Raw genomic sequence first — 26,780 nt, forward strand, 5'->3', positions numbered from 1 at the left:
ATATTTATTTTCAGATTAATGAAATCAATTTAGAAAATTTTATCCTAAATACATAAAATATACAATGTATTTAAAAATTTTTTACAATAGATTGCTTAATTAAAAATGATGTGAAAAACAAAATTATATTGTTACTATAAAATTGCTTAATTATAAATTGTATCAATTTATCACTAGTATAAACATATTCAGTAAAATAAAAATGTCTTTGTTATAGGATATTTTGATATCAATCCCAAATATTGGAGGATAATAGAGCTTGATGTCAGCGCTGTGGTGCTGCTTTTGGTTTTGGCATTTTAGACAATAAACTTTGAATTTCTTTTTTCTCATCGTATGTTTTCCACAGTTCATATAAATTGATGATATAACGTGCGATTTCTTGAATTTTTTCCATATCAGCATTTAGTTCAGCAAACCAAGATTTCAGATCTTTTTGTAGTACAACACAAGCTATTTGTAAACATCCTATAAATATATCCGTTAATATAACATATGATTTTTGTACACAGCAAAGTTTAAATTATTTATTTATATTGTCTTACCAATAGCTATTTGATATGGTGGATATAATAGACAAACATCTGTTCGTAGACTATCATTAATTATACGCCACGCAAGTGATAATAATTGATCATCTGGGCCAACATCTTGAATAAGAGTCAATAATGGACGATATGGTTGATATACTATTAAACAACAATCTAAATGTTCCAAAAGATAAAATTCACATTCCAAAATATGATTTGTACGGTAAGGAAATTCTTGCGAGTAGGCATAATTGAATTTATTTTTTACTGTAAAAATAATATCACATAAATTAGTGTATTCTTCTTAATTCACTAAATAGAGTAATTAATTACATACCTACAGTTTGGCAAGTTGTAATTAACCTGGTATTAGAAATAACTCCAAATTCTTCTACCTTGGAAGCCAAAAAAACTGATGTAGGTGCTAATAACAAGGGATCTATACATTTCAAACTATTGCGGGCATAAAATCTTTTAAAATAAACAGTTGCTGTAGCTATAACTTGTTGTCTTAGTTTTAATTGTTCACCTAACACTTGTATCACTAAAAAAAAAATATCAGACTTTTGTATTGTTTGCTTGAACGCGCATATAAATACATATAGTTATATTTTAGTCATGGTTAAGAAATGAATAAACTGAATTTCATAATAATAATGTTAAGTATATTGATAACATATATTAATTATATTATTCGATTAATTGAGAGATGGGACGTTTAACTTACGATTTGAGAAAAATATGAACAGTTTCTGATATTCTTCTTCCGTTAAAAGTGAAAGATCATGTTGTCGTTCTCGTACTAAGTCTTGTTTATCTAAAAGCCATTGTTGACTAAAAATATAAAGTATTTGATTGTTGTATAAAATGAAATCGTGAAGTTGAATTTTATGAATGTGTCTTACTGATGTGAACTTTGCCAAAAATTGCCAGCCATATTATTGTCAAATTAATTATTTGCAACAATAAATAGTTTCAGACCGCTTTTTAATTATTTCCAAATTTTGGTATAATCTGTTTTATATTCATCCATTAAAATTGTATTTATTTTAGTTATTACATGGTCATATTTAATATAATTTTTTGCAGACATCAGTGTATAACCAGTCACTGTTTATACATTGATGATTATTATTTAGATATATGTTTTCTTTAAAAATCTTTTGCCGAGTTTCGTCGATTTGAAGATGACTGTTTATAGGTTACAAGTAATTTTCTTCCTCGGTTATGGCTTCAAATTTCCCTATGTGTACAGCTATTTGATTTGCTAAGAACAAACTTTTAATAAGTCTAGAATTATAGTGGAAATTTTGCAATAATAACTGGAGATACTTATGGTAAGATGTATATTTATGCGAACATAATGATACCCAGTAGAAATATAAATTTTTATATATTAAATATAATATATGTCATATAGTATGTATGAGATATTTGTAGCTTACACAAGCGGGTATGCAGAGGTATTTTTGAAGGTACAAATCATAAAATATGTTCTTTTTGTCACTAATCATAGAAACGCACATGGCTACATAGGTTCGTAACATTTACACCTTTCGATATATCCTGATTCTTAATCTGCTGTTGTCCAAAAATTATGCAGAACACTTTGACTTTAACGCTCGAGTGTGATACCATCTTCAACCCCTGATGTATTTACATCTCACTATACTTATTTTCCATTGAATATATTCAAATAATTTCACTAGTATATTTTCGTAATAAAATATATGAAATATAATACACATGATATGCAAAACATGTATGTAGATAGGAAATGACCTAGTCGAAGAAAAATATGGATCAATGTTTCTTTCTATGCGTGGGAGGATAAGAATGAAGCAATATATTAATGTTCATGGTCAACACTTATCGATTACGAATCATACTTGGCAAATTTTGTGAAAACAGTGTTTAAAATTGTTATTAAAATTTCACCATCTTTCAATTGTAATATAAGCGATATTTTATGATATATTTATTTAAATTGTTTATAAGTTTCACCTTTGAAAACTAATTAATTGAATATAATTTTAAAAGATCAATTATCCAATGAACAAACATAAGATATAAATAAATATTGTTGTTTTTCGTTGTTTCAAGAATTATTATTGTTTGAATTATTTTATAATTTTATTAGGCGTACGAGCATTTAAAATTATTCGATCGTTCTTTTAAATTTTATTTACGAAAACTGTAACGATTTAAATAATTATAATATGTAGCACGATTTTATTTGTAGCCTTACGTATATATAACAGAATATTTACCGTTTTAAAACAAACCAGTATAGTTTATTTTTAATAACAATTTGCGCTATTATCGATCCATAATTACAACTTAATATCGGCCGAATAAATGTACCGGAAAATGTATGCTCCACGTTCAGGGACATGTTTAAATAAGTATACACGAGCCGATAGAAATAATAAAGTCAATACTGCTTCTATAAAATACTGAATAAATAACCGAACATCCACTAAGTACGTTAGCAAATTGTATATCCATGTTAATTAATCACACGTATCTGAAATAACAAAATAAATATAATCTAACAAATATGAAATTCATAGTATTTACATAAAAATTTATAACTACATAAATATATAAAACAGAGAGTAAGGACAGTTGTAAAAATACATTTGAAATACATAACTATATTTCATAATAAATTAGTGTATAAGACACGTTTTTCTAAACAGCGTACTTCGATAACGAATTAGAAATCGAGTATTCGATGCTTATAAGAAAATCATATAATTAGATTATACACTAATTTGTATAAAAAAATGATTTTCTTTCTAAATAAAATATATAATATTGTTTTAAACAATGATTCGATTAAATAATTTTGCAGGATTACGAGTAGTTATGTGCATTGTCCGCCATAGAGACGTAGCGCGCTTAATTATTAACAAGGCTGTATGGGTAGCATCGATGAATGAATCCTGTTGCGCAGACCGGTAGCTTTCATTGTAAAAGAGTCGATAGCTACCGTATAGTCAGTCAGGCTCGTGGCATGAACGTCGGTGCGCGAGTTTCGCCCGCTATTTTTTCCGTGATTTTAGCCGAAAATCGGGATCAAAGAGATTACGCGGTACGATTATATACGGATAGAATGATCGGTGTGTCAATTTACGAAAGTTTCTTGGATAATATGCAGAAGAAAAGATGTTTTCGAAACGAAAGCGACGGTCGGTAAAGCTAAAGGGAGCAGGCGTGGACTGTGGGTTCGAGTCGGGCGTGGGGATGAACTCTACGGGGAATGCGAGAGGGAGGAGGACTGGGGCGCTTCCTGTGGTTGGCACTAGCCTAAAAAAGCTCCATAAACAGAATCGCGGCCGAATGTCTTTTCAATGCAACGAAAATGGTGAAGTGTGGGAAAAGGTGGGCATTGAGTAAAGGCTTCGACAGTTCGAACCATGACAGAGGCGTCAGAGGAGTAAGTAATACTGTAACGCCTGTAATACTTTCCGGCGATTGTTCCGTCCCGAAACCTGAAATGTCCGTGCCTATGGCTTAACTCCTTCGCTCTCTTCGATATCACGTTTGTAATGCTGTACCTGACAGTTCTGCCCGATCTCGTCCCTACCTCATCTCCTGTCAACATTTTCGATGTGTATCAGTCAACACGTTTCACGTCTCTCGAATTTTCCTCAACCCCCGAAATAATTCTCTCCCTCTACGAGATGTGTCACGCTCTTTGGGCGTCTGTAAAAATTTACACATGTAACGTATGATTTCGGTTGGAGTGTTGGTGTGTTATCCTGTGTTCGTGTAAGGGTGACCGTTCATTCATTAAATCGATGTCAGCGCGTAACATCTGCTATCTCGTTGTGTATAACAGGGATTCTTTGGCTTCACGTACATATCGGTCTTGCGCGTTTTTAGACAATTATTGATACAATTTTTACGCTACGCCGATTTTTAAGTTTCTCGCTAAGCGTGAAATCGTTAATAAAATTTTATTTCTCATATATGTTTCATTTCATTCATATATATAAGCATGCAATGTTTGTTTGATATTAAAATATTTTATTGATTTTTCTCGCAATAAAAAACGTTTGATTAGATTCCGCATCAAATGACAATATGCATCATCTTCTTAAATAGTTTCTTAAATAGTTTAATAAGTATGTTGCTACTAAAAATATAATATTGGATTGACATTTGTCAATTTATAATATTAATTCTTTGACATTTCACTTTCAGTGGTAACTATCTGGTGAGGGTACGTGCCCAGGTAATGACAAGGGACGATAGTTCCGGTGGTTGGGTTCCTTTAAGTGGTGGTGGTTTAGCAAATGTTTCGGTTAGACGAAGAGCTACTTCGGGTGGGCACCAGTCTAATAATGCCAATGGATCTGGTATTTCTACTTCGACTGTCATACCCTCTATTACCAACTCTACGCACTCTGTATCAACTACAGCTGTCGCTACTTCCCAAAGTCATGGATCTTCGAGCAGTTCCCCGCCTGGTGCAACTAAGAAGAGGCACGAGTATCTTATTTATGGAAAACGGATCACAGATCAATCAGTAATATACATAATTATTGTTAAAGTTTATATAAGAGCATTTGACTGGGTTTATGTTGCAGACAACACGAGACAATGCCATTTTTGAGACTGTCCTTCATGTTTTTGTGGTTTGTATGTATTTTCTAAACATTCAGGGTTGGCTAAAAATATCAGTCTCTTCCCCATAAAGACAGTCTAACTATATTGCTCTCAATGGCAATTGATGCATCATAAACCCACACATAGTAAAAATGGATTCTTTATGTGGTATCTTGCAGAGTATTGTCTGCAAATTGCACTCATCGCATTTTGGGATATTACATCATTAAGAAACTACTCTGGAAATCATCTAAAACTGTCTTGGAGGGAAAATTCAGTCTCAGACAATTCAACCTTTATTTAAAAAGGAAAATCATTGTAGCCTTTGTATGGCTTGAATTGTTAGAATTATTGCAGTTTTTGAATGGCACAAATTATTCTTTACAGTTATTTTCTTCTGTGTTTTTTGATTTTAATTGAACTTATTCAATCAAGTTTAGTATAAAGTTCAAAATATTTGTTTTTAAACCAGTGCTAAAAATCCATTCATAATTGCTCAAAACATTTATTATTAATGTTAATGTTGATAATTATTCAGTGTAGGAGGTGTCTCACCAATTTCGATAATTGTCAATTATGTTATAGAACTTAACATTCTGAACAAATCTTTTTTATATACATATATGTATAACCCTCGCTCGACTTTAATTTCCAAGATATTTGTAAAATTCTGTTTGTATCATTACGTTGAATTTGACTTATACGTACGCAGTCGCAGCAGTGTGTGCGAGAGTGCCGGCGGCCGCTTATCTACTGTTTTTATAAACACATCAGCGGTTCACAATCGATTTAGTTTTCGAGATATTTGTAAAATTCTGTGTTACACCTGCCTGTGTTACGCCTGCCGGCGGCGACAAAAAATTCAACTTTAAACTAATTCGTAAAAACTGATACTGTTTTGGTAGTATTAGCTTTTATGAGATGATTTAGAGTTTGGTTAGTTTTCTTCTCGTTAACCTAACCTAACTTAACCTAACTCTATTGTTTTGTATAGTAAAGTATCGACAGAATTTTACAAATATCTTGAAAACTAAAGCCGAGCGAAGATTATATGTATAAGAAAAACTTGTTTAGAATATCGAGTTTTATAATGCATTTGAAAATCATTGAATTTGGTGAGGTGCTTCCCATTCTGAATAATTATCTTAATGTTGTATCTTATAGTTTAGTCAGTCATTTCGATAGTGTTATTTTCTTACAGGTTGTTCTTAGCTGTACAATTAAAAAAGATTTTGAATACAATAAGGTAATGCCAACTTTTCATCACTGGAGGACAGGAGAGAAAAGGTTTGGACTGACGTTTCAAACAGCTGCTGATGCAAGAGCTTTTGATAAAGGTGTTCGTACAGCTGTTGAAGAATTATTAGAAGGTAGATCATTATTTTAGTCATATCATCTTTCATATCCTTAGATTAAGCAATAATAGCATAAAATAATCGTTTTTAATTAACTTCTCTTTACGTTCCAATAATTTACTTATCATTTTGCTGCTACTTTTTATGGAATGTGCAAATGGTAAGAATGCTAGACTCTTTTAAATATGTATTTCGTCATAGAATCATGAACCTCTTGTTGCGTGTAATTATCTGATAAAATTTTGTTTATGATATAGGGTTGGCTAATTCAACATTATGCGGTAATACATTAGATGCTGGTGATGAGGATGTTTTCATGGTATGTATTAAATAAAGGTAAAAAGAATATAAATAATACAAATAAAATTAAATTCATTTTATAGACTTTGAACTTACCTGTGGAACCACCAGAACCACGTCCATCATCTGATACACCTCACGGCATAGTTCGAGTGCCCAATTATCATTCCCAGAGTTCAGATATTCCTGATTCGCACAAATCTATTCATTACATTGGTGGTGGATCATCTATAAAAGTACCGCCATCGCAACATCCTTTGGCATCGACTGCAGATGTTGGATCAGATAACTATCCTTATGTGCAGCTCACATCGCTTAATCATGAATATTTATATCCCATTATTGATGATCATAAAGGAGATCGATTAGATAGACATAATACCGGCAGTTCATTGAAGAAGCCGGATATTATAGTATCTCAACCTGCTAAAAATACTATGAAACGTAATGTTCGATTACAATGTAAACATTGCCAAGAGCTGTATACAGAACAGAACAATCCTAGAGGATCTTGTGAATACGCTCCTGATCCTATTAAACGTGGAATCGCAAAAATTTCGTGTCTCTCGTGTGCTCAGGGCATGTTGTACCACTGTATGAGTGACGCTGACGGTGATTTTTCCCAGAATCCTTGCAGGTGAGTAAAATATACAAACTGATTTTTTGATTAATTTTATTTAATTCGTTGGAGCTATTTCCTCAGCTTTATGGTAAAGAGAGTTCAAAATACAGGTTCTTGATATTTATAATGTATTCAACATTTGATTGATAACTAAATCGTTACTGTTTATTTTTGGGAATGTTACTAGTAGACAATTAAGAATACATTATAAATGAACATTAAATTGTGCAGTTGTAGCACAGAAGAAGGATGTGGACGCAGGTGGTTTGGTTTGGCATTATTTTCACTGATCGTTCCTTGCTTGTGGATTTATCCTCCACTCAGAGCTGTACATTGGTGTGGCACGTCCTGCGGAATGTGTGGAGGACGTCACCATCCGATGGAATAACTGGAGGAACCCTTTGATATCTCTGCTTCATACTTGGTTGAATCAGCTAACTTTTCTTCGTCACGTGGTGCTGTAGCCAATGTATACGAATGTCATGATTTGAGTATGGGTCGTTGTCAGAGGTATCAAAGGGGCAGACGGCTTCCAGTACATGCACTTATCCATCAACGTCATCTCTGAAATAATTTGTTAAAAAAACAGCAAAAGACAGAAAAAAATACGAGCACAAATTATTGCATTTAGTCCTAATACCATGTATATTCCATACATTTTGTATATTTTATTAGCAAAATGCATTATTTAGTCACATGTGTACATTAAACAATTTGAGAATGAACTTCATTTAGTATACTCTGAATGATTGGTCCATAATAACAGTATCTGGACTGACCAACTATTTGTGATACATGGTGCACACTGTGAGAATTCAGTGAAGAAATAAAACATGCAAAATTGTTTATTTCTAGTTTGGAAGTTAGTTTCTGCTTTGTGTGAAGATTTTTACAATAGAAAAACAACTGTTTGCTACACGATTATAGAAATTTTTATTTTATCATATGTAAATTAAAGATATTATTTATTAATTTTTCTTGTGTATTTTTTTTTTTTTCTTGTAAAATTCAAAGTGATGAAATTTTGTCACTATAAAATGTATTATTTGGATTCTCTTTCATTTTTTTGATGAAAGTTTTTATATCTTTATATTCTAACCCAGTGTCGACAATATTTGTACTATACTCTTTTATATAATTTTTTTAGAAAAAATTGAGTTAATTTGTTTCAATTACAAATTATATACAAAATGTATGTTTATCTTTTATCCTTAGGTATTTGACAGGCAAAGATGAAGGATTTAATCGTTTCAGTAATTAGTAAAACTGGTTGAAAAAGCTAGTTGCACATTCACAAATAAGTATCAAAATTGATGTTAAAAATTGTATCATGTTATTCAAAGAAATCATATACAGTCATTCAGGAATGACGGTGAATGTTTGTATGTAGTGAATAATTTTTTGTTGTTATCTATTGCAACTTTGTTTTTAAGGTACCTTTGTATTGTGCTCTTTCTATTTTTAAAATATCATTAATATTTATATAGTCATTTATCCGTTAAATGGAATTTCTTATGCTACTATGTTGGCATAATGTTAAATGCTAAATAATATCAGTATTTACTAGCATGGTACTTTCAGTACGATCAATCTTATTGTTACTTCATGCACAATGAAGATAAGTTTAAGAATCTTTAATAATACACATATATTATTAGTTTGAGGCTTACCGCAGATTGAAATATATTTTCAGTATTAAACTGAATGATAAAATGAGTTTTACATTATTGTAAACATGTACCTATATTGAAGAAAAATTTATGCATATTTGATTTTTTGCTTTTTATAGAATGCAGTGGATTGTTTACAAATCGAAATTTCTATTCTATAATGTATTATAGTCCTGTAACATATATATTTACTATTGTTAAGAAAATTCTAATTTACATCTATGTGTATTCTTAATTATTTTTCTAAGTTTATTAATAATTAATAGATCATTTTATTCTATGTATTCTACAATAATTGAATGATCTGCACACCATTTGAATGTTTAGAAAATTAAGATGCTTTTGAAAGAAGGACGCAGTTGGTTTTTAGCAATAATTCTGCTTATTATCGATCTTATTGTACATTCTTTATTATCAGCCAGAATTTAACTTTCGCTTTCCCTCATCTTTTTCAAACCGAAAAGGTAATTGATACAAGTCACTTGAATATTAGTTTAGGAGAAGGAAAGAGGGACAACATACTATTTAGCATTATGGACCAAATTTTTAATATCCTTACTTAGACCAATACCAAGAGAAACAATACAAATCGACATATCAGTTTTGATATCGCTCGAAACCGGATCAGATATTGGCTTGATTCGATGTCTATGCGCTAAGTATGGTCTGCATGTTTGGTTCTGTCACTGAGTGACAACACTTTCTGTCACCACCTCGTCAACCCGGATAACTGGTGTCGGTTCCGGTCTGTGTTTTGTCGCTCTTTGCAAGTCTTTGGCAGCTTGAGCAGCTACTGACGTTCCCGCTGTCACCGCTGCCCCTATTGGCCTCCTGTTAAAAATTCTCCTAACACACTTAGAGCAGGTTGATCATCCCGTACTCTACAACCTTCTGTAAAAAAACTGCTAATAGTGAGGGGATCAGGAAGGACGATGTCGCTGCGGATCACACAACGTGCACTTCACGGATCTGTCGGTAATCCGCGCCGTCCTTATTTCTAACATCTTTGTATATGTACTTGTGCTGTGTTCTAACTATTCCAGTGGAAAATCTGTGTAATGGCGTCAAACCAACGAAATTAAACCCAAACATTTTTTTCCTAGTAGCTGGATCATCTGATACCATCTGTGAATCTGTAGTCATGTCAATCACATGGGCCTCTGAAGATTTTACTTTCCCGTTCTTTGTGTCAATTGTGCCGCCCGCTAGTGTCCAACATCACTAGAGCGAGTCTGTGATGTAACTCTGAGTAGTGATATCAAATTCTGCCAGCAGTCCGGGTCTCCACGTACCATGCCAGCTCAACCGCTAGCGATATTGCCGTACCGCAGACATCCCCAACGGCAATGTAGGAACACAACTCCAATAGAGCAGAGTGAGTGTCTCTAATCATATTGTCGATATTAGTATTAGTAAACCATTGCTGCCACAGCTCGGTAAAAGAAGCCGCAGCGTATCCGTCTTGCCTGATGAACACGGAGATTTGTGCTCCTTCAATGTTTACTAATGAGGATGTACTTTGATAGGCGCAGTCTAACAGTACCAATAGTATTTTCTTAGGTCCCGGAATGCTCACACTATTTATGACCGGCATGAAGGTGTAGCTGTTAATTCTGGTCGTTTCCCAGTTTTAGTCTCGCCAGGTTATCCCGCTATGCCATCCTATGCACCCTGCCCACAAATTGCTATCCATAAAGCTAACTAAGTAGGGTATGAGCGATGAGTTTGCCAGAAAGATGTTTCTCACCGGCACCTTGGTCCAATTGCTATCTATGCCGGAATAGTTGAAGGTTTGGATATCCGTTTCAATGTTCTTATTGCCCCCATAGATATGGCGATATCTAAAGGGACAATGGTCAGCTTACACTGTGGGAATTTCCACTGATTCTTTGGAATATGCACTTTTTCGTTGTTAACCGTCACATCCTCAGTCTCAGTGCGTCCGATAAATTGATATTTGGATAGGTCGCTGGCATAAAGTTTTCCGTCTAACGACAGAAACAAGTACAAGGCATGTACCAGTGCCGCAACTTCAAGGGCCAATTCCTTTGTGTTGGTTATTTATTTAGCTAATGTTATTAAACTTGTGTTTTAGCTCCGTCATCCTTTCTGTCCCGCTTCTGTGTCGAGTACTGGATCGTTTGGTTTCAGTATTTTGTGATAAGGCCACAAATTGTCTTCCTCTTTCTTTATATTATTTAAAGAAATTAAAAAGTCCAGTGTTCTTCCAGGACGAAATTGTATAATCGCATTCAGTACAAATCACGTTTGAACATGTTTTACAAACGTGTACAAGCACAAAGTATATAAATTTATAATACCTATTTGTCCATTTATTTCTTACTCATTTATAGAGTCCAAACTATCTTCGCCCTGTTCGTTGTCGTCATCCTATTTATCAAAAATCTTAATCTGCTTACTGTCGCTTTTGGCATTGCTCAAAATGTTTCATTTTTTATCTACGAATCTGTTTAAGCTCTTCTGCAACACTTTTGTCTGCTTATTCGGCTCCACTATTACTTTCCTATCGCCTCTTTTACGTTTATCTATGCTAAATTCTTAATTATTATTCTCTACTAAGAAAAAAAATTACAAAAGAATGTGAAGGTTTCTTTTTTCTTATTCTAAATGCAATGATCTTTGACAACGCGAAAGGAGTACTATATTAGTTATTTCGAAAACGAGGAGAGTAAAATATAATTATGTTTTTTCTCTTTATTGTCAGTTTTGTAAGCCACAATATATGACTTTTTAGAGTTTCATGCACTTGATGGATCTGAATTGTATATTTAAATTTTAATTGAAAGGAAGTTATATCTGAATTTATTAAGATGCTATGACCAATTAAGTGTATCATAAGAGTATAGCTGTTTTTTTTTGCTCAGTATACATGACTACTAATATTAATTCAGAAGATCTAATTACAATTTTCAATCAAGTCTTTTAAGATGCCACTGTAGATGACCCAATGATCATGTTATAAATGTAGTAGACAGCTTTTACATTATTTTTAAAATACAATTTATAATCAATAGATGGTACAACGTGATGCAGCTTTAAAATAGCAATGTAAATTAATTACTAAATAACTTGATTCACTGAACATTCAATCTTCCTGCAGACATTTAGTTATTAAAAAAAACAAGAGTATGAAATATTTTAGAAACATATATAAACATTGTGGAAGACAACAAATCTATATTATTGTTCAATAAATTTTGTTATGTCCTATGTTTCTAGTCCAATGATAGGGATGTATTTTTAGTTCATTTTTAAATCGAAACAATCTTTTTACACCAAATTTCATTTTTCTCGAAATTTTATACATTGTACGTACAGATTTTATAAATCTGTACAAGAGATGTAATTTCTTTAGAAAGCACATTTAGAATATTTCACGTATAATGTACAATATATTTAATTCTCTTTTTATTTAATTTAGAATAATGCTTTTTGATTCTTTATTATAATTACCGTTTCGTAATGTTATGTGACATAGCTAAATGTTTAAAAACTGTGTTAGCATAGTCGGTTTTATGTTTATCTTTGCGAGTTAGTTACTTTATGAATATAGTTAATAATATTTCTAATACTTATCCCCTAAGCTCAATAACTTTTTTTATCTACTTATAAATAACTATCATGAAATAATGTTAAGAGAATTTTATCTTTTAGAATTTAAATATATAATTATATTTGTTAGTTTTAATTTGCAGATCAATTATAAATAATATTCTATAAAATTTGCACACAGAATAGAGATGCAATGGCTTCTTTAGATAAATATTAATATATCCAATGCCATATTCTTTTTTTACAGATTATATATTCAACAGGTAGTAAAGTATTTATGTATACACAAATAGATCACACTATTTTCTGTATTGGGAGAATAGTGAAGATAATGTTATTTTTACAGCTATATTTATTTTTTATGTAGATAAATATTTTTAGCTGTAGTTGATTAAATAGAGGTTCAGTTTTCATAAGTGGTTCTTATCATATTGTAGAGAATGCAATATGTTTTATTATATTAAAATACGAATGCCAGTATATTCAATGGAAATATGAAGTACATTGAGTAATAAAATTGCCTTCAACAAAACAATATTAATCAGAATTTTATTTTAATATTAATTATATTTGCACTTACATTGAATGAGCTTAGGGGGATATTGTGCAAAAATGATACAATTGGGCTCTCTATATATGTAATGTACAATTTAACATACGTTCATTATAAACCTGATTCCAATCAGGAAATATTTTTACAAAAAATTATATAAAAATTTGTAAAACTTAAAATTCACGGAATTAAACAAATTTTATTTAAAAATTTGTCAACTATGTAAATAATAACTTGTTTACTGCCATAGAAATTAATAGTTTAATTTCGATATTAAATAAATCATCTATCTTTGTCGATTCAAAATATTCCACTGATAGTTTTAATGTATACAATTTCTTTTTGTATATCACGATCTTTTCTTAGTTACAAATAAGTACAAAGTTATTTTTTCAATAAGTCCGTTGTGATGACTCATACCAAATGAGAAATACACATGTAATCATCTTCACAAGTGTAGTTTTGTATGACATAGTGTGCCCAAATGGATGTACTTCTATTTAAATTCTTTTAATTACGAAGTATGAGTGTAGGATGTGATTGATCTGAAATGTTATAACGTGTCTATAATTATAGTGATGAATAATGAACAGGAAAAAATAAACGTAGTTTGTATGATACTAATTATGACAATTTTGGTGATAATAATTATCGACACAGAGACAGATGTATATGAATAAACAAACGTGTAAATTTGTGTACGTCTATACGAACTGATGGACGTGAAAACGTATGCACGTTTAACAAATATGTACACATAAAGCTATTGTGAAAATAGTCAAACTGAGAAAATTCATAAAAGTGCCTGCCAGAAATGGAAAATGTGTACCGCATTATTGGCAGCACTCAAAGATGAACAATTAACAAAAAAGTTATAGGGTATTTTCACTGATAATGTAAATGCTGCAAGGTTAATCAATATGATTTTAATTCAGAGATTCATTATATCATAAATGTTTAAATCTTGTATCATTGTAATTAAAGATATGTATCATAATCTAAATGTATAAGAAATAAATATATTGTACCATGACAAAATGTCATATAAACCAAGTTTGTTGCTCTAAAAGTTTATGAAATACATTAAAGTACTTTCTGAAAATGTAATGTTTTCTTATATTACTGTTTATTAAAAACATTAATGTAACATTCGATTTATGTTATATATGATAAAATACATGTATTTTGCTAACTGTATAAACGAACTATGTACATATGTTAATTACTTATATAACTTATTTACAAAACAGATAATGTAATTGTATTAATGTGGAGCTGGTGTATGACCATCTACATAAAAATTTCTTGTTGCTTGTGGCAGTTCTAATTCTATACCATCTAAATCTTTTGTTAGTATAATTTGACAACCTTAAAAAAGAAATTTATATATTAATATTTCATAAGATTCATATAGAATATAAAGTATGTTGAATTTGTTTTTAGATACCTAATCTTGAATTCTCTTTTAAAAAAGGTGCTAAATCTAATAAATCCTCCTCCTTTTCTTCGGCTATTGGAAGTTTGTCTACATAATCATGATTTACATATACATGACAAGTGGTACAAGCAAGGGAAGCTTCACAGGCACCTTCCATTTCAATCCCATATCTATGAGCCAAATATAATACATTATCTCCCACTTTTCCTCTGATGGGTATCTTTTTTCCTGTCTTGTCAATAAACGTTACGTTTACGCTAGAAAGTATAAATAACAAATTGTATTTGAGTCAAATTTTATGTCAAGCATAATAAGTTTTCATACATCATAACTTCGATAAAATGATGCATAAAATATAAAAATTTTACCTACATATCAGCTTCTGATTTTGGATCCTGCATTTCATATTCGCCATGAAAAGAATCTGAAAAATGTTTATCAACGATGAAAATAATGATTTCAATGCAATTGAATTTCACGTTCAAATTATTTGTTTACATTTTTCTTAGCGACATCTATACATGTATTTCATAAAATTACAATATAATTACACTTTGATGTATGGATTTCGAAATTTGATATCACCGTTAATTGATTCACTGGTAAAAGTGCCCTTTTTATTGCGTGTTTCCACAACCAACGCCTTAAAATAAACGTCATTCTTAATATCACCTTGACTCCAGTTTTTGCTTCAATATTATAACAACAACGCGCAAGCTGTGCGACGAATCTACTAATTTTATTCCATTGAACGTAGGAAACGAAGATCAGATAATCGATGTAAGAAAGTGGTTATGTACTGTATTAATGTCTTATGAAGGTCATTATTATTTAGTACGGGGTAATTTAACTGATTCGCATTAACAAATCGATCAAAGCAAATCAGTTAGTATGACGAGTTATCAAATTTTGATTTACTAATTTAATAGAGAAAATTAAAATTTTGGAAAATACTTATATTCATAGGGGAAGATATATTGAAATAGTTGGTAGTACTTCCTATATCTTTTTACGTGCTACATTTGGTAATACAGACACACACGACAAATACATAGATCATTGACTGATGTGACAGGCGCTAGTATACATTGAAAGTGGGGCGATCGAAAGTTTGTATATTTTGGTGTAGTTTCATTTTGACATTGTGATTTCGGTTTACCGTGCGCGTTTCAAGACCCTAGAAATTGCCAGCGATGCGATGTATCAAGTTTTCATCAGCAGATACCGTTTGGCCGATGTGTCACACGGCAAGCCCTATTATGTTTACTGTATTGAAGTATTGGAGTCAGAGAGTGGTAGCCGATATTTCATTGAGAGAAGATACAGCGAATTCAGTGCGCTACATCGCACGGTATGTTATTTCATAAATTTACACGGACATTTTAATAGTTGTCGCGTGATTATCAGTTTTCGTTACTGTCATAATAATTTCAAATACGTGCGTTTGGCATTACGCGTCTAGAATCTCCTTTTCTCTTTTTTTTATCGTCAGCACTTTTATTAATTCCAAGTTCAGCTGTGCTTCATTTTCTGAATAAAATGTTTGTGCCAATGATGTCGTAATCCAGTAAAACTAAGTCGATATGTATTTTAGGATAAATAGTACAACCAAAACAGATTCTCTGTCACGGGACTGTTACGATGTAAGAAAGAGATAGAGATACATATATTTCTTCCGTCTTTTTCTATAGTTCTTTTTCGTTGCACGAACAAGGATAGCGCTGTTCAGTTGTATCTTTTTTTTTTTACCATTCCCTTCGTTTTCCTCATTCATTTAGTTCACATGAATAAACGTGTGATCCAGACTCGTATTCATAGATTTGGGTGCATATTGTGAATTATTAGATAGTTGCATGTGTTACGCAATGCGTATATGTGTCTGTGAATATGAAAGTGGCGTAGGTCATATACAATTTCGTTTCTAATGCAATTGCTCTTTACAACTGTGTACATGTAAATAAATGCGTAATAGAAACACTGAAAGTTGGATCATTTAATTTTTTTCTTTCATTTTTCTTCGTCTGAAAACGTTTTAATGATATTGATTTCACGGTGAGATGATCACACGTACATATTCATTTATTCTCGCTTTAGAGTGTAATAATTTTTCGATAGAATGCGATTAATCATATCAGTAGCGAAGTTTCATTAGCGTCGTAATGATATGCGATTTACGTAGTTGCTGTTCTCTGACAATTGACTCGTGATAAAACGATTTCATTTGCAAGCTTTATGTGGGAAGTTCGCATTTTCAAGTCATCTAAAGCGTAGTCAGCTCGTTCATAATTGATACGTCGCGAAGGAATTAATTAACTGTATCGGTGCTAAAGGTTTGTATTGTTGTTAACTGGTGGTTATGTTTCAAATTAATGTAAGTAATACTAAATGTACGAATTCATATTATTATTCGAATTATTTTTTTAATAACATGTCTATTACGAATATCGATTAATCATTTTTCTACAATTCATCATTTTCATTTTAAAGCATCATCTTGATATTGACATTTTCTAGATATTATTTGATTAATTGTTCATATATTTGTTTATTGATGAATATATTAAATTAAATTATACAGGGTATTCGGCTACCCCTGGGAAAAATTTTAATGGGGGATTCTAGAGGCCAAAATAAGACGAAAATCAAGAATACCAATTTGTTGATGGACGCTTTGTTAAAAAGTTATTAACGTTTAAAGTGCCGCCCTTGCTGAATTTTTTTCACGAAAATGCGCAAGATTTCGGGGGTATGTCTATTCACAAAAAATGATTGTAATTGACCCCCGTAACCGAAAATAATTTTTCCAAAATGATTTGAAATTTTTTCCCCCGTCGAAACATTTTAACACCTTCTCGAATTTTTTTCTAGAAAGTGGGTAGGATTTCGGGGATATGTCTATTAACCAAAAATGATTGTAATTGACCCCCACAATCGAAAATAATTTTTCCAGAACGATTTGAAATTTTGGAATTTAATTGTTAATAACTTTTTAACAAAGCCTCCATCAACAAATTGTTATTCTTGATTTTCGTCTTCTTTGGCCTCTAGAATCTCCCATTAAAATTTTTCCCAGATGTGGCCGAACACCCTATATAGTATAAAATCATTACAATTAATTTCTAATTAATTTTCATTGGCCATTTGAAAACTAATCAAAATAAGAATTTCGTATCTGATTTTTTTGTTATTTAATAATTTTTTTTTATCGAATATGATATTTCTATGTATATTGTATTGGTTAAACGCAGAAGGGGCTACATGTTGCCAATTATTTTTGAACAGTTCATTAAATTGAGTGAAATATTGTTTTCATAGTCTAAGAAACGTAATGGAGAAATAAATGGAAGAAATCGTACAGTTTAGTAATTATTTGGAACGTAACATATTTATAGATAGTCTATATACGATACGATAATATGTTTATTTTTATTCCAAGTTATAAAAATCTGCCCTACTTTTTTTCATATCTTTGCATCGTCCATCCCTCCATATTGTCCTCGTTTTAAAATAGATGATCGTTTTATGAATTATCTTAATACTTTGATGGTCGGACGTTTCGCGCGAAGAGTAAATCACGTATATGTGAGAACGGCCGTCAAAGTGTTAACATTTTATCAAGCAAGCGATTATCCTTTTGTGAGTATCGACCGTTATAATGGTTATTTTTATCAACGCTATAGTTCGAAACCAAACTGTCGTGATTGCTATGTGCTTATATGAATGTTTAATTGCAGTTGAAGAAGGAGAACGCGGACATCGCTCCGTTTCCGCCGAAAAGGGTAAGGAATTCCCAGCCAAAGGTGCTTGAGCAAAGGCGAGCAGCATTGGAACTGTACGTCCAGAAAATGCTACGGCTTTCAACCACGAAGCAACAGGTTCTCAATTTTCTGGGTATAGAAGGACGTGCGTCCGTCGCGACATACAAAAGGTATACGTGTTAGGGCATTCGGTAAAATATGCGTTGAGACTGGCATCAGGTGATTCCTTAGTAACACTTTCGCTTTTATTTTTTTTTTTTAGTATTAATATACTAAATTATATAATACATCGTTCTAATTAATGTTGTATTTATTTCAGTACGTACAAGAACACGGAGGAGACGCAGCATGTTCATCCCAGCTCTCTCGACCATCATCCTGTAATAACTTTTCATTGCGATCCGTACGCTCAATCGAACGCGACGTCTAGTCTTCCAGATATCGTAATCAGCGGGGTGCTTTTGGGCACGTACAACTCGTGATCGGCACGCAAGTTGCTCGAGACTGTGATACTCTCCACGAGAAACGATTAAAACAGTACCTTTCGCGGGGAGTCTTAACGAACAGAACGCATTCTTATAGAAATTAATCGATGGCGGAATGGGTTTTGATTGTACCCCTTTATCTCGACAGAGATAAAGCGACGGGTGCGCGTACGATGAATGTACATAAAAAAAGCAGATGCTTCCAATTTCTAAGAGTTTTCGTATGCCGATATACGCGATGACGCGTCCCTTTCTAATATTCGATACGAAGTATACAAGGTTGAATGAAAAAGATCGAATTTATCCGTGTAGGCGTAAACGCAATTAGGATCCGAAATGAACTGTACACCGCCATGTAACCATGACACGTCAGAAAATATACCTTGTTATATTTGAATCATCGTCTCGTTTATTTCATCTCAGTTTACATTACTTGTGACATTCATCTTAATCTATTAACATTATCGTATTGGATATCTGGATTGTAAATGTTAATGTAACTCATAAGCGGATCTCTTGCAGTATAATTCGCATTAATTCGTTTACTACCGTTTAGATTGGACATCACGGACGCTTCGAACGTATCAGCGTTCTTCGTGCAAGATGGTTCGCCCTCAAGCAACGAGTTAATGTCGAACGATGGGGGATCGTTATGTGAAATCGACATAATGGTGTGTATCCTTTTTTTATTTTTTTTTTTTTTTATTTTTTTTTTTCTGTGTTGTTTGGTAGGCGATCACGTGAACGGATGATTTCAGCGGGTAAGAATTTTTATCTAGCGCCTCTCGGTTAATTATAGCCACAAGATTAGCCTGATTCTGCTTCGATCGGGCCTACCGATTTCCTATTATCTTAATCTGCTCTATTCGAATGCTACGGGGAGCAAGGCATAAAGGGGAGACGTAGAGTTCAGACGGTGAATCGTTTGGTCCACTGGATCGGGCGTGTTTACGTTGCACTCAACGCATAGAGTCGGTGTTTCGATGTGCGGGGCTGCTGAAAAATAGGAAATCTCTCTCTTTTTCGCGAGCGTGTCGATGCTTCGCAGAGCGGTGCGTTAGAAAACATTTTTTTTTAACAATTCTTTACGCAACGGAGACGCCGTGACAACGGTAGTAACATATCGCGCTAGGACCTCGATTCGTTATGTACAACTTACAATTGTTTCATTTTTTTTTGTTTCTTTTTTTTTCGTTAAATGCTGATACAACTATCCTGTCATGGTAATAAACTGAACCTCCATTGCTAATCCGTAACTTTGTTCATATCAAATGTACTGCGTTAAATGTATATTATATACAAGCTCCTCAGTCTTCCGCGAAGTGTAAGATGCTTTTAAACATATTGTTACGAATTGTTTATCAAATTCTTTTACGCTTTTTTTTTCTTTTCTTTTATTTTTTTCATCGTTTGTACGCGATATCGTACATCGTGTGTGTATGCGTTTGTATGTGTCATATATCGAGCAAACGAGTCGAAGACGTTTCTCCAACGGCCTATATTCTGTATGCTGTCTCTGAGAGCTGGCGAGATATAAAAATTGTTACAACGTCGTTGATTCCCTTAATGTAAAAGGTTACGATTTTAGGAGCTTATTGCCCGTGTCTGGCAGTTTTCTGTAAACTTCTGTTCCTGTTCGGTGTCGTTCGATTTATTTGGCTCGTTCCGCGGCTATTCAAAGTAAAAGTACAAAAAAAAAAAGAACCGAAGAATCTAAACGATGAGTAACGTATGCTTAACAGAAAAAATCGTAGATCTCCTTTAACGACGAGTATCTCTTTGTGACTTTGGAGTGGGTGATCCTCTTATCGTACCAGTACCGATATTATCTCTAAACGCCTAATTAATTACTTATATCGTACAAAGTCTTGTGTAACTTAGAGTAAACGGAGCTGTTGGTCGCCATAATACGCGGACAGTATAGATCAGCGCATCGGTGAAAGGCAAATGTTATCGCAAACGAGAGGGGAACAATCGGTCGAACATAGTGAAATCAGTAGCATAAGTGTGGATAGCAAACTGTACCATTTCGCGTTACCTTAAGATAACCATTTAGATAGTGTCTCTTTTCCCCATCCTTACGCTAAATTAGAGCCGAACAAAATGTAATATGATTTAATTTGCCGCGACACGATTACATTTACACCGTGATCAGATGATAAATATACAGTGTGATTGTGTATAATTGCATCTTGGGTAAATGTAATCGGATTACAGTTTGCCAAACTCTGCTAAATACCGTGTCTATAACGAAAAGAAGCTTCAACGATAACGTTACGATATTCTCCCAACGAAAATAAGTATCACTGTACAAATGAGAATTACTCGTATGTCGGATGCATACAACTCGCACGCGTCTGGATACAAAGTACAAAGTATAAACGTCGACCTTTTATTTGGCGACGGTGCTCGAAACTTCTCATATACCTTGCGTACAAAAAGCATCGGGATCTCTCGGTTATCACTATCGTACTATACAAATATCGCCTGCAAGCGTGTTGCATGTCCTCGACAAAACAACGTACAAACTCGTCGTCGGTGCCAAATAAAGGGTCAAACCGTGGATCGTTGTCCGGGCAAGCGTCGATCGTCGTCGTAATTTTCGATAAAAGCAAAAAGAATATCAGTAACGCGACACTGACGGTGGAATCCCTTTTTCGAACGCAATAGTCAAGTACAAGATTCGAATCTATCGCTTGTTTCATAACAATTAAGTTCTCCAGGCCATTGTAGGTCCCTTTTTGGACTTGGCGTTCGAAAATGGCCGTTGCTAACAAAACTGACTTATTGAACGTGGTTGACTCAAATGAAAATCACAGTACAGTAGTCCCTCGCTAATGTTCGCTACTTTCTCCCTTGATATTGTTCGCGAAGTCATCCCCACCAATTTCTGGGACTGCATCGACGAGGTGAACGTTGCAAACCTAGTTAACGAATGTTCATGCTTCTTTGTAAACGTGAAAAATGAAACTTTAAACCAACAAGAAATACATAAGGACCAAACGAACTCGTAGCAATTAAAAATGTGACACGAGTGTATTAGATTCATGATTGCTAGTGAATATGTTAAAAGACGTAACAAAAATCAAATTGGAACATCTCCCTCGATAACGTTCGCCTCGCGGACTGGAGCCAGCGAACGTTAGGGAGGGAACGCTGTATTGTCTAAGGCGCAATTCGAAGAGCAGTCTCCGTATTGTGTGGATGACTCGTTTCGTGTTGCCTTCATCGATCACTCCTGCTGGGAGTACGCCGTACGCCTACGTCAACGCGATTCCAGCTACTCTAAGCTAATATTAATTAGGGCTACAATACTATGTACAGAAAACGCATTGCATTGGCACAGCAAATATGTGTACCCGGACTGCCTTCGTTTATCGTTTCGCTGCACACCGTGCAATTTTCACGCGCTGCCGGTAATTACATGCGCTTATCGTGTTCTTTCGTTCGCTAACCAGTGAATGGCGTTTAAATATATTCCCTTGGCAAGTTTACGATCGATTCGCCGCTTTGTTTCTATTTATTGTTTCGAGTTACGCGATCTTGACGAGCCTCGCGATGTCTGGATAGATTACAAATTCTTTGAAGCGTTAACAGACGTAGAGTCTTCCGAGTTTTATCTACGCGTCGCGTTGTACCTTTACAGAACACACACAGATAAACACTTTGTCTACAGATAGTACAGATTATCACGATACTATCTTAATCATCGGTCCATTTAGTCGCTGATATAACGATACTGTAAAGAAAGAAATTTTTTTTAAATATAATGCGTATTGGATATTATCATTGTATTTAAAAATTGTGCCGAGTGTGATTATAAGTGCAAACACCATGAAAAGAAAACGCACAGTTGATATTATGATAACGATAAAAATTGTCTAACTGGTTTGTAGCGAAAATAATATGGCGGATATAAAGGGTGTAACTCTTGAATTTAAATTTCGTCAGGTTTGAATGAACATGTAGAATGAAATTATACCATTTGTAGAAAATATTATTATATTTCCTAGTTAGTTACTTACAGGGTAAAAGACCCAATTTACTGTCCCCTTAACTAAAAACCAAATTCACGTATTAATGAAGTTTGACAATACTTTTATGCTGCATATTTTTATAAATGAAAACGTAATATATACTGCTATAAACTTTGTACATGTAATATCAATCATAACCGACACACTTCGTATTACATTTTAATTTGCAGCATTAATGAATAAATTAACTTACGTTTAAATTTTGTGCATTAATTCCGACTATTGAAGCTTCGAAGAATTCCTAGTCTAGCAAGACGTTAAAAATTTCTTTAAGACTCCCAAAATACTATAATTTTCACTAATATTCGAAGCGTTTTGAAAGCATCTATGCTTGTCAGTTCGAAGACCCGCTCAATACTTTGATATCAATTGAAATTTCGTTCGTTTACGATTACCGCTCGGATGTAAAGTTATTTGACAAATAATAGAGTGTGTCTTCAAGCATGCGTGTAACACGTGCTTTCCACGGGGCATCGTGAAACAAGCAAACTGCACGAGCGTTCAATACATAGTCACTTTGTTCTCCGCAGATGATCTCTGACGTCACGGTTCGACTAAATTGAATTTATCGAACAACAAATAAAAATTACGCAATCTGTTCCTAAGCACAGATGGTTCGGCTATCGAACGATCGTTCATATGTCGCATGTATCAAAGTCTATGGACGCGTGACGTATAGCATCGACGAGTGTTAATCGTTTGATAAACGGAAGTAGTTCGAACGACCTCGATCGCCGCTTCATTGTTCGATGGTTGTCGAAAGAACCGCTCGACTTCTAATGTTTCTAATGCATCTAGGCACGCGATAAGAGCTCGAATAAATCGCCGCTATCAGCCACCGCGATTCTCTAAGTGATTTCCGTTAGTAATAGCACTGTCGATGACATAAATAGGAGACATTCGGGAACATAAAAAATAGATTACAGAATGATCGACTGCCCTGAACGTTTCGTTCATCGAGCAGCGTCGATTCTACGCGGACCAGGACCGGGACTACTCGACGAATATAATTCGAATATTCAAAATACTCGAGTATTTAAATCTCACTGTTTGGATATTCGAAATATTCGACGGGTGAAATTTACTTGAAACGTGTCCTCGTTCGATACGAGACGTAATATTCTAAAATTCAAATTAAAATTTGTATTGAAACAAATAAAAAGTTTAAATAAGAACGTTTCCCGTACCGTAATATGGCGATTCGACAAATAGTCCCGGTCGTGGCGCAAGTGTATAAATATTTTTCTCGTACGAACAACGCCAGTCGCGAAGACGCGTCCACGAAGATGGCTCGCAGGGTTTGCGGAATAAAAAGAATTTCCGTTGCTATCCGTTGCGTTAGTTTTATTCAAATGCTTGCTAGGTAGTTTACATAACGTTTAGAAAAAGAAAACGATTACCCGGTTTCGGTCGACGATGGAAAAGAAACGGTACAAAAGGGAACGCCTTGCAGAATTTTATACAACGATTGAGATTATTCGCGAGAAAAGAGACAGGGCTTGCGCGGCTCCGCAACTAGCGTTTCAATTACTTATCGCGAGAAAACACTCGGGCGCTCGTTTCCTGTTTGCACTCGATTCACGGGGTCGCGATAACAAAGGAACCGTCGTTGTTTCAATTTCTCATTAGCGAAGCAAGTGTCAGCGTTCGAAACGCTCGCAAGGGGGAAACACGTCGATCAATTGTCGCGAGGTTTCCCCGCCTGTTTGCCCAAGCGGTTGGCAGTCCCGGCCTGTTACTGGAATGTTGCATTTACTTTACCTAATTAATGCGATCGTTATTACGTTACAGTCCTATTCGCTATCGCGAGACGCACGCCCCGTACGGGTATGTGCGAGCATTTCGTGGTCTTCGAACGTCAATTCGACTTTCAAATTCGAAGTGGCCTGGAATCGAGGCCGTCCGCGAGGACTTCCGGTACCGCGACCGGAATAACCCGAATACCTGCGATTCGTTCGAATCGTTCGAATACCATTGCTGTTACGCGACCCCTCCCCGCGCACGATCAAATCCCACGAAAGTTTTACCAACGAAAATGATACGCTTCCGATCGGAGAACAACGCGAAAGATTCGTGCAAACATCGCCCCTCGCCAAGGGGGTTGCACGAAAATTTCTAGCGGAAGTTCTCGCGTTGGCAACGGCACTGGAATTTCGATGACTTTTCAAATTAGACTGTTACGAAACATGGTTTAAGATGGAATTTGTCGTGGGAAATATTTCAGTGTCTGTTATCGAAACGTTTGACAATTAATTTGAAAATTAATTTTCCAGATTGTAAGTACACGTATTGTTTAAAACAGTGTTCGATACTTATATGCTAGATTGAAATTTTGTAGTAAATTAATTCCTTTCCGTTACAGTGCTTTGGAAAACCAACGTTTTTACTGCTCGACGTCCTTCGTTGTCGAACGCAAGAAAATAGAACAGCGAGTGTAGATATGATCTTCTTGTTTCGATCGTAAAAATATTCTCATTTAGACTAATTTTATTATCATTCGACGGTACGCAACTTATAACCATTATTATTTCTTCTTACGGGGAATAGACACTCGAAAGACCAGAAGGCTGAGTCCTCTGAAATTTTCTCGTTTATCCGCGGTAGCTAAAAAATAATTGAAACCCATTTTCGAACGAAGGACCATCCGTTTTCCTATCGAATCGACGTGTACGCTGTTAGAATCCGACTTTACTCGTGGCACATACCCTACGGTGGTAGTTTCTGTTGCGTCATACACGATTTCTGTTCTGTTTGCGTAGAAGAATCTTAAACCTTAAAGTGCCTCGATTTAAAACTGAACGCTACGAACGATAAAATTCACACGCTCGTTGTACGAGCGTTTACGCGATCGAATGAAAAAAAAATAGAAAAAGAAGACGCGATTCGAAACATCTCATTGTACTCTCTACAAGGAGTAATTCTCGTTCCACGCTGCAGCGTCGACGAAGATCAGTTTTAAACGGAGTACTATTTACATTGTCCTTATTACAATTAATTACGTTACTCTAATAAAATGTTTTTTTTTGTATACATACATGTACATCCATATGCCTCCACGATTCGTCTAATTTAGAAATATCATAGCATATAACAATTCGCCAATAATATTTATATAATTTTTTTTTTTCATCTCGACACAAGGTACCTAAGTTGGATGCTTTTGTATAATATATAAACATCGGTATTTGTAAAATATTTACCGCACCCGAGAGTTAGTGTCAGAGTCGCGTGCAACGAGACGGTCGGGTCGGCACGGAATTTTAATTAAAAAAGATCGCGGGCTTTCACAAAGACCGCCGAAAAAGTGTAATTAGCTGCCTCTCTTTATTTAGCGCGTTCTCTCGTAGTATATTTATCTACGCGGATTAAAGAAAAAATATATGTATATATATATATATATATTTTTTTTTTTGTATATATGCGTATATGTATATATGTATATGCAATAATGAGAATGCAATGCGTATATATACACATATGTATCCCGTGCACGCGTATGTATATATATAAACATTAAATGCGTACCACTGCTGTCCGCGTGACGAGTAGCGTAACGAATGAATTCTCGATCTCGTTTAAATGATTTCAACGATAAAAAACAATTTCTACCTATTTACACGACCTCCTTCCTACTTTTTCAGCGATTCGCAGACGTTTCTCGCTACGCGTCCATATTTTTTTCATCTACGGACCGTGGCTCTACGGCGGCCATTGTTAAACGCGTGTGTACTACTTCCTCTTTGTCTCGACCAATTCTTCTGTCCATTATTTCGCATCGTTCTCTCCTTCGACCGCTCAATGACAATGAGTAAAAATCGACGCTCAATGACAATGAGTAAAAA

The 26,780-nt window shown here is 34.2% G+C and overlaps 4 protein-coding genes across 7 annotated transcripts; 2 read left to right on the forward strand and 2 right to left on the reverse strand.

The window, feature by feature from the left end:
• Nucleotides 1–116: 116 nt before the first annotated feature.
• LOC122400349 (cyclin-C) lies at nt 117–1,859 on the reverse strand. Its single transcript, XM_043401766.1, has 5 exons — nt 1,436–1,859; nt 1,258–1,364; nt 868–1,074; nt 546–797; nt 117–468 (listed from the first exon to the last, which is right to left on the reverse strand). The coding sequence occupies exons 1-5, from the start codon at nt 1,465–1,467 to the stop codon at nt 266–268; spliced, it is 801 nt and encodes a 266-aa protein (XP_043257701.1). The 5' UTR covers nt 1,468–1,859; the 3' UTR covers nt 117–265.
• Nucleotides 1,860–3,569: 1,710 nt separating this feature from the next.
• On the forward strand, nt 3,570–12,339 carry LOC122400386 (sprouty-related, EVH1 domain-containing protein 1). Of its 3 annotated transcripts, none has more exons than XM_043401834.1 (6): nt 3,570–3,972; nt 4,743–5,067; nt 6,349–6,517; nt 6,760–6,821; nt 6,886–7,439; nt 10,201–12,339. In XM_043401834.1, the coding sequence occupies exons 1-6, from the start codon at nt 3,953–3,955 to the stop codon at nt 10,211–10,213; spliced, it is 1,143 nt and encodes a 380-aa protein (XP_043257769.1). In that variant the 5' UTR covers nt 3,570–3,952; the 3' UTR covers nt 10,214–12,339. The 3 variants fall into 3 exon arrangements, with proteins under 3 accessions (XP_043257769.1, XP_043257767.1, XP_043257768.1); XM_043401832.1 differs by lacking the exon at nt 10,201–12,339 and adding an exon at nt 7,656–8,338; XM_043401833.1 differs by lacking the exon at nt 10,201–12,339 and adding an exon at nt 7,656–8,338 and having other exon boundaries at nt 6,796–6,821.
• Nucleotides 12,340–14,468: 2,129 nt separating this feature from the next.
• LOC122400391 (adrenodoxin-like protein 1, mitochondrial) lies at nt 14,469–15,417 on the reverse strand. The gene is made up of 4 exons (XM_043401838.1): nt 15,210–15,417; nt 15,031–15,082; nt 14,668–14,915; nt 14,469–14,588 (listed from the first exon to the last, which is right to left on the reverse strand). Exons 1-4 carry the CDS (start codon nt 15,316–15,318, stop codon nt 14,485–14,487), a joined length of 513 nt encoding a protein of 170 aa, XP_043257773.1. The 5' UTR covers nt 15,319–15,417; the 3' UTR covers nt 14,469–14,484.
• A 307-nt stretch (nt 15,418–15,724) lies between these two features.
• LOC122400392 (sorting nexin-24-like) lies at nt 15,725–26,651 on the forward strand. Of its 2 annotated transcripts, XR_006259348.1 has the most exons (4): nt 15,725–16,009; nt 18,393–18,586; nt 18,736–25,214; nt 25,301–26,651. XR_006259348.1 is itself a non-coding variant. In XM_043401839.1 (3 exons), exons 1-3 carry the CDS (start codon nt 15,857–15,859, stop codon nt 18,896–18,898), a joined length of 510 nt encoding a protein of 169 aa, XP_043257774.1. In that variant the 5' UTR covers nt 15,725–15,856; the 3' UTR covers nt 18,899–26,651. The 2 variants fall into 2 exon arrangements, 1 of the variants encoding a protein (XP_043257774.1); XM_043401839.1 differs by having other exon boundaries at nt 18,736–26,651.
• The last annotated feature ends 129 nt before the right edge of the window (nt 26,652–26,780 follow it).

Source organism: Colletes gigas, unplaced genomic scaffold (assembly GCF_013123115.1).
Source record: "Colletes gigas isolate AHSC1104 unplaced genomic scaffold, ASM1312311v1 Colletes_gigas_Sc00017, whole genome shotgun sequence".
Classification (NCBI taxonomy): Eukaryota; Metazoa; Arthropoda; class Insecta; order Hymenoptera; family Colletidae; genus Colletes; species Colletes gigas.